An 8,120-nucleotide genomic window follows, 5' to 3' on the forward strand; every position below is an offset into this window, starting at 1 on the left:
CATGTTGCCCATCCCTCTGGCTTGGTCAAGTCTCTGAATATTTCAGTCCTCTCTGATCCTACCTAACCTAAATAACTTTGTGGGCCTGGTAACTTGTTGCTTCATAAACTAACAATTTGCTCCAGCATCATTTCTTCTGGTCACTCCTAGCAACTGATATTATAAGGAAAGAGCAGGTCTGGGGTAGTACCTCCCCAACATCCTCTGCAGTGAGGACTGACTGGTACAGATCATTTAGCTACTCACCAATGTCCTTATCTTTCTTAATTGCTCTCTTTTACTTCTTGATGATCTAGGGGACCCACAAATTCTTTCATAGGCTTCCTGTTTTAGATACAGATTCATCAATTCTAGGGCCTGAAGGGACTATTATGATCACCTACTCTGACCTCCTGTATAACACAGGCCAGAGTTGCCCAAAATAATTCCTAGAGCAGATCTCTTAGAAAAACATCCAGTCTTGGTTTAACAACTGAGAGTGACAGAGAATTCACCACAACCCTTGGTAAATTGTTCCAATGGTTAATTACTCTCACTGTTAAACATTTACACCTTATTTCCAGTCTGAATCTGTCTAGATTCAACTTCCAGCCTTTGGATCTTGATGTACCTTTGTCTGCTAGATCGAAGAGCCCATTATTAAATATTGGTTCTCCATGTAGGTACTTACAGACTGTAATCAAGTTAACTCCTTAACCTTCTCTTTGTTAAGCTAAATAGATTGAGCTCCTTGGGTTTATTACTATAAGGCTTGTTTACTAATCCTTTAATCATTCTTGTGGTTCTTCCTTGAATCCTCTCCAATTCATCAACATCCTTGACCTGTGGACACCAGAGCTGGACACGGTATTCCAGCAGTGGTGCATCAGTGCCAAATAAAGAGGTAAAAAGCCCCACTCTATTCCTACTCAAGATTCCATGTTTATCAGTCCCAGGATTGTATTAGTTCTTTTGGCCACAGCGTAACACTGGGAGCTCATCCACAACCTCCAAATCTTTTTCAGTCACTCCTTTACAGGATAGAGTCACCTGTTCTGTAAGTATGGCCTGCATTTTTTGTTCCTAGATGTACATGTTTACATCCAGCCCTATTAAAATGCATATTTTGTTTGCTTATGCCCAGTTTACCAAGCAATTCAGATTGCTCTGAACCAGTGACCTGTCCTCTTTATTATTTATCACTCCCCCAATTATTGTATTATCTGCAAACTTTATCAGTGCCAATTTTATGTTTTCTTCCAGGTCATTGATAAAAATATTAAATAAGAACATAAGAATGGCCACCCTGGGTCAGACCAAAGGTCCATCTAGCCCAGTATTCTGTTTTCCGACACTGGCCAATGCCAGCTGCTCCAGAGGGAATGAACAGAACGGGTAAACATCAAGGGATCCATCCCGTCACCCATTCCCAGCTTCTGGCAAACACAGCTAGGTACATTATTCTTCTTCAGCATGTTTCCAAGTTCCCTGAAGTCATCTACTATGTGCATGATATCCTGCGATGCAGTGACATTTCTGCACTGATATGAACCATGACCAATGGATCCTTGCCCATCAACTTCAGAAACCTGTCCAATCTTAGAGTGACATCTCATGTCTTAGCTCCAGGATGGCTGCATGCTGTCCTGTTGTCTGCCTTTTCCTTGCAGCATGTTCTTTCAAGCCTTCTGAGTACTGAATCTCCAACAAGGATTGTCTGTCTTCCTTGGATGGATAGAGAACTCTTGGCAAGTAAGCTTGATTTTCTTAGAGGTTGGACCTAGCTGCCATCCACGTGTATCCCATACATCTGTTCCCTTGGATCTGCTGGATCTCGAGAGGTATCATCCATAGTTTCCAGTCTGCCCATCCTCATCTGTCTCCTACTGAGTAGAAAGCAGCTGTGACCTCTTGCCTCTGATCAGGCCTCCTCTCTCACCAATTCCTTTGTGGCCAGCTCACTTCTTCCTTGAACCTGAAGTGCTGGTGTTTACCCAACCTGGTTGTCTGCACTTAAAGCCTGTTGTAAATGGCTATGGGTCTCAAATCTGGGCCTACAGGTTCCCACACACGCCTCCCACCTGGGCCATCGCTGGGTATCTCATCCTGAACTACTGGAACTGAGGGGCTCCCAGAGGCATTGCCCAAGAGCACCCTGACTGGGGACGATGACCAGCCCAAGTGACTGTCTGCAACATACTATTTAAGCCAGAAGGAGACACAAGAAGTTGTCTGACGCACTGAAGCACTTCCTGACTAGCTGCTCCACTGGACCTGACTCTTTCTTCATCCCTAAACTCTGCTTCTGGCTCTGACCCCTGGCTTGGTTCCTGCTTCCTTATTCTGGCTCTGACCACTAGGGAACACTGCCCAAGTCCCAGTTCTGACAGCTTGCTTGGACCACACACCCTTTGGAAGGAGAGGATCTGCCAAGCATGTCCCTGCAGAGTTCCTCCTGCCTCAAGGGGTGCCAGCAGGTAACCCACTGTCAGGCAGACAATCAAGTGATGCAGGCACAGGCTATGTAGTTGGCCACTGCAAACCAGCCATTGCAGGAACAACTGCTCCAACGAGAATGCTTTGCTTCCGACCCGACTTTCTGCACCAACCCCCGAGCCAGCATCCATCATTCCCCTGCCAGAGCAGTTCCAGGGGGATTGCCAAAGATTTCATGAATCCATGCCGCAGACTACTCCTTTAATGTGGCCATGGTAAGCCTGGTTGTCAACCTGACTGGAGAACCATCAAACTGGGCTTCCATTTATTCGAGGCTGACAGTCCACGGCTATCTAACTCGGTGCCTTCCAGCGATTTACATCAACCATCTTTGGTGATCCCAATTGTTCCCACAGCACGGATGCTGCCCACAGTAAGCTCCAGCAGGAGGAAGGTATCACCTGCCTCTTTTGCAGCGTGTTTCCACTTGCTCACATCAGATATGGTCTGGAATGAGGCAGCCAAACTATATCAGTTAGACTCGTAGACGTTAAGATCAGAAGGGACCATCATGATCATCTAGTCTGACCTTCTGCACATCGCAGGCCACAGAACCTCACCCACCCACTGCTGTAATAGACCCCTCACCTTTGCCTGAGTTACTGAAGTCCTCACATCATGGTTTAAAGACTTCAAGTTACAGAGAACCCACTATTTACACTAGTTTAAACCTGCAAGTGACACATGCTTCAGAGGAAAGCAAAAAAACCCCCAGGGTCTCTTCCAATATTACCCGGGGGGGAAATTCCTCTCTGACTCCAAATATGGCAATCACTTAGACCCTGAGCGTGGGGGCAAAACCCATCAGCCAGACACCTGGGAAAGAATTATTAGTAGTAATTCAGAGCCCTCCCCATCTAGTGTCCCACCACCAGCTGTTGGAGATATTTGCTGCTAGCAGTCGCAGATTGGTTACGTGCCATTGTAGAGTCTCATCATAACATCCCCTCCATAAACTTATCAAGCTCAGTCTTGAAACCACTTAGGTTTTTTGCCCCCACTGCTCCCCTTGGAAGGCTGTTCCAGAACTTCAGTCCTCCAATGGTTAGAAACCTTCACCTAATTTCAAGCCTAAACTTGTTGATGGCCAGTTTATATCCATTGGTTCTTGGATCCACATTGGTGCTTAACTTAAATAACTCCTCTCCCTCCCTGGTATTTATCCCTCTGATGTATTTATAGAGAACGATCAAAGCTCCCCTCAGTCTTTGTCTGATCAGGCTAAACAAGCCAAGATCCTTGAGTCTCTTCTCGTAAGGTAGGTTTTCCATTCCAGCCAGTCCCCTGACATGGGGCTGGATTGGAGCCAGCATCCACTAGAGGATAAAGGCTGTGTGATGGGGCTTCCCCCCCATCATATGCAAGGCTAGTGAATGCACCCAATTTCTCATGCTTTACACCCAGGGAGGTGGATAGCTAACTGGCTCCTGGTCAGAGTGCGCAGAGCTAAGCCATAATAAAGAAGACTGAGGGAGCTCAATTGAGGGAGAAACGGCAGAGGAGACAGGTCTTTCTGAGACAAGCCCTGCGTTAGGGTACACAGACAGAGAATGGGAATAGTGGGCTACAGGGGAAGCATAGGCTCCTGCAAGGGAAGCCCCGAGATAGGGTCTGTAAGTAGAGAAGATTTCAGTAGCCCAAGAGGGCAGAAGAACTATTCAATTTTGTTTGGACTTGTTCATGATACCCCAGAAGGGGTCTGAACTTAGGTGACTTGGGTGGAGGGTTGAGACACACAAGAGCTGGTGCCATAGGCAGATGGGCAATAAGAGCTGCTGGAGCCAAAGATAGTGCCACTGATGCTAGGGGGTGTGCCAAAGGTTAGTGAGCCCAATCACCGGTTCCTACCCTGATTCCTTGCATCCCACCACCCTGGGCCCAGGCTGAAACCAGCACCCAAAAGGTGAAGTTGTGTCGCCCATGTGACACAGAGGTATCTCTGAGATCTGGCTCGGCCATGCCAGCTGATCCACTCTGTCCTCAGAGAGCTCTGTCAGTGACAATGCCTGCAGCAAAGAAAGCTTTATTACTGCAGCACACCATGGCTGTGTTGGAGAAATGCTTTACAGACAAAAGCACTAGATAAGCAAGGAAGATTATTGTCACTGGTAATGAACAGCCAGAGTGCATGTGGGCAAGGCAGTGGGATCGTCTTTGCGCTTCACAGAGATATTCCACACTCATCCTCATCACCAAGATCTGTGCTTTCACCCCCGCATGCAGCCCTGTGCGGGCAGCCCCCTGTACCCAGATTATGTGCGAGCACACTCTCCGTACTGGTGAATTGCAGGCTGGGGTTCCTCTGCCATGCTGGAGTTCAATGGATTCCTGCTGGTATCTGAGGTTTGTCTGTAGCATCCATGCTATCTAGGTGCTACACGTGCAGCCAGAGGTAAGTGCGACACTCCCCCGGAACGTGGTGTAATGTGTATTGGAGCTGGTATTCGCCCACTGTAACAGACATTACATAGCTCCCCGTCCTTGTTACAGGGATAGTCTAGCTGGTGCTGCTAGCAGCACTTCCTTGCGTGGAAGGCAATACCCTCCCCATCTCCAAGGGAGGTTAGTCAATGGTAAGTCTCCTCCTCTGCTCTAGGATGACTCTGTCCTGCCAGCCATGGGTAGGCTGTGAACACGCTCCCCTGCGTCGTAGTGTGCCAGGCCGCAGCGCAGACGTGGCTCATCCTGCTGGTACCAGAGACTCTCACTGAACTCTGGGAAGAAGAAGGCAATTTCTCTACGGGCCGATGCCACCGAGTCTGTTAGAGGAGAGAGAGAGATAGCCCTGAGGTGGTGGTGGCACATTGCCTCGATCGTACCCTGAGTTCTGCTCAGAGGGGTGGAGGGGACAGCCTATACAGGACTGGGGTGAATGGAGCCTGTCTGCTTGGATTGGAGGAACCTGCAGGGATACAAGGACATGTGGTTTGGGCACCAGCAGAGGCCATGAGTGCACTGAGACAGTGCCCCCATCTGGCCCTTCCTCCACCCCAATGACTGCCCTGGGGTTCTTACCTGAGCCATGTGTGGTGTTTCTCGTGTCAGTGAGGCCATAGGCTCCTCGGATGGAGTCTGGAGCTGTGTTTCGGGCTCGGTACACTTTGGTGGGTCCCATGAGAGACCTCCAGCGTGCAACAGCATCTTCATGGGCTAGGATATAAGCCCGCATTGGGCCACTGGGGAAACACAGCCAGGTGGGGACAAGAAAAGACAAGATTACAGCAGGATGTGGGCCTCTCATGTGCTTTCTATCCTCACAGACGCAGCAGAGTCAGAGTGGCAGGCGAAGGGGCTGCCATGCAGCACTCCTCAGGGACACAGAGCAGACTGATTGAGAGATGATAGTAGCCAGGACCCCAGGGTTACCCTAGACTGTTAAAACACCCTGATTCCAGGGCAGTGACCTGATTTAAGGTAGCCTACAATGAATGGCATTTCTAACAGTACAGCCTGCACTCCCCCAAGGGCTACGCTGGCAGGGCAGCACTGAGGATCAGCTGGTGCCAGACTAGAATGACAAAGTTCTAGCCTGAGCATCACTCTTGTCCCACGAATGCTGCCTCTATGGGACATACGTGTCATGAATCCAGGGAAGAGCTTGCCCATTGCCCTGTCCCACTCCCATTCTCCACTTACCAAGGCAGGGGGAGGGAGGGTTTACCAAGGTGGAGAAGCCGCCCATGGACAAAGGGCAGCAGCATGAGGGGGCAATGGCATGTGTGTGACAGTGGGTGTCACCCCCACTCACTCCTGACAGCCAGAACAGCTCCCAACCCCCATGGCTGGGATTCACTGCTGAGCTAGGACTGATGGGGAAGGGGAGGTACCTGGCCATGAACTCCACCAGCCTCTGATAGAAAAATCGCCCTGCAAGGAGAAAGACAGCATTTCACTCTAAGGGGGCATAGATGCCCATTTCCCCTGTCATACTGATACCCTTGCTTGGCCTTGCCCTACCACCCTCCCCTCACCCCATTGCCCTTTCCTTTGCTGCTCTTACAATAGGAACAGAGGCGTGGCCAGTCCAGGGCACGTCTAGCAAAGCAGCCTGTCTCTGACTGGGACTGATACCAGCTGCTTCGACAGCAGGGGCAGAACCCCCCAGTGGACAATTCTGGGATAACCTGCCCTTGTGGGAGAGTCTCCCCAGCTCCTCCCTGCAGCAGGAGAGTTTATCTTATCCTAGCAAAAGTAACAAGGAGTCCTTGTGGCACCTTAGAGACTAACAAATTTATTTGGGCATAAGCTTCCGTGTGCTAAAACCCACTTCATCAGATGCATGGAGTGAAAAATACAGTCAGAAGAATATATATTATAGCACATGAAAAGATGGGAGGTGCCTTACCAAGTGTGGGGTCAGTGCTAATGAGCCAATTCAATTAAGATGGAAGTGGCCTATTCTCAACAGTTGACAAGAAGGGGTGAATACCAAGGGAGGGAAAATTACTTTTGTAGTGCTAATGAGGCCAATGCAATCAAGGTGGCCCATTTCCAGCAGTTGACAAGAAGATGTGAGTATCAGCAGAGGGAAAACTACTTTTTGTAGCGACCCATCCACTCACAGTCTTTATTCAGGCCTAATTTGATGGTGTCCTGTTTGCAAATTAATTCCAGTTCTGCAGTTTCTCATTGGAGTCTGGTTTTGAAGATTTTATTGAACAATTGCCACTTTTAAGACACCATCAAGACTAAGACAGATACAGACTAACATGGCTACCACTCTAAAACTTATCCTAGCAGATATAATAGAAGCCGTTTGTTTGTTTGCATCCTTCCCATCCATCCATGGTACATAACTGGCCCCATTACTCCAGGAGCAGAGCACCTGGCAATTTTTAGTGTACTGTATTTATCTTCACAACATGAGGCATGTAGGGAAGTGCGATTATCTCCATGTCTCAGATGGGGAACTGAGGTACTCAGTGACTAGTCCAAAGTCATGCAAGAAGTCTGTAGCAGAGCACTATGCATGTAAGTGTCTAATTGTGTTTTGACTCCTACTGAACTCTTGGCCTCAGTAATGCCTCGTGGCAGTGAGTTCCACAGATTGTGTGTTGCGTAATAAATATTTCCTATGATAAGTCTTACGTGTAGTGCCTTTCAGTTTCTTTGAATGACCTGTTGCATTCAGAGAGAGGACTTCCTGATTTACCTGCTATCTGTCCTAGGGTTTATACTGGCATCTAGCCCCATAGTATCTGAGCACCTTCCAAGAGAAATAAGTTCTGTATCCTTCTGTCATGCCCCCTTTCAGTCATCTCCTCACTGAACGACACAATCAGTCTTCGAATCTCTCTCCACACGAGAGTCTTTCCAACTCTCTCCTCCTCTTTGCCTATCTCTCTACCCCCATCCTTCTGTGATGTCCCTCCTGAGAGGCTAAGATGCGCCCTTCCCTGTACTCCCCACTGCCCATTTCCACACTTCCTGCATGAGTAAAGACAACCTCCCGTCCCAGGCTTCACCCCCTGAAGGGCCCAGTTAGAGTCAGTGGCAAGCTCCCTGTGATCACTACCTGAGTGCTCCTGGTAAAATCGCTGGCTATCTTCCTTTCTCCACATCAGCTCCCTGGTCCGCACGATGAGAAATTTGTTATTCAGGATGGTCTCGTGCACGGCCTGGAAAGGCAGGGCAAGGGTGAGGCA

The 8,120-nt window shown here is 48.8% G+C and overlaps 1 protein-coding gene across 3 annotated transcripts in view; it reads right to left on the reverse strand.

Annotated features, from left to right (window-relative positions):
• Positions 1-8,120, reverse strand: part of NME6 (NME/NM23 nucleoside diphosphate kinase 6) — a 28,236-nt gene that overhangs the window by 19,441 nt on the left and 675 nt on the right. The window contains exons 2-5 of one of the 3 annotated variants that reach the window (XM_005310825.5): positions 7,991-8,093; positions 6,303-6,342; positions 5,491-5,651; positions 4,483-5,234 (exon numbers count right to left, since the gene is read on the reverse strand). In XM_005310825.5, the coding sequence (XP_005310882.2) occupies positions 5,068-5,234; positions 5,491-5,651; positions 6,303-6,342; positions 7,991-8,093 (471 nt within the window). In that variant the 3' untranslated portion in view covers positions 4,483-5,067. Of the gene's footprint in view, positions 1-4,482; positions 5,378-5,490; positions 5,652-6,302; positions 6,343-7,990; positions 8,094-8,120 lie in introns of those variants that run through there. The other 2 variants (XM_005310826.4, XM_042860006.2) reach the window with 2 other exon arrangements.

This window comes from Chrysemys picta, chromosome 1, assembly GCF_011386835.1.
Source record: "Chrysemys picta bellii isolate R12L10 chromosome 1, ASM1138683v2, whole genome shotgun sequence".
NCBI classification, from domain to species: Eukaryota; Metazoa; Chordata; order Testudines; family Emydidae; genus Chrysemys; species Chrysemys picta.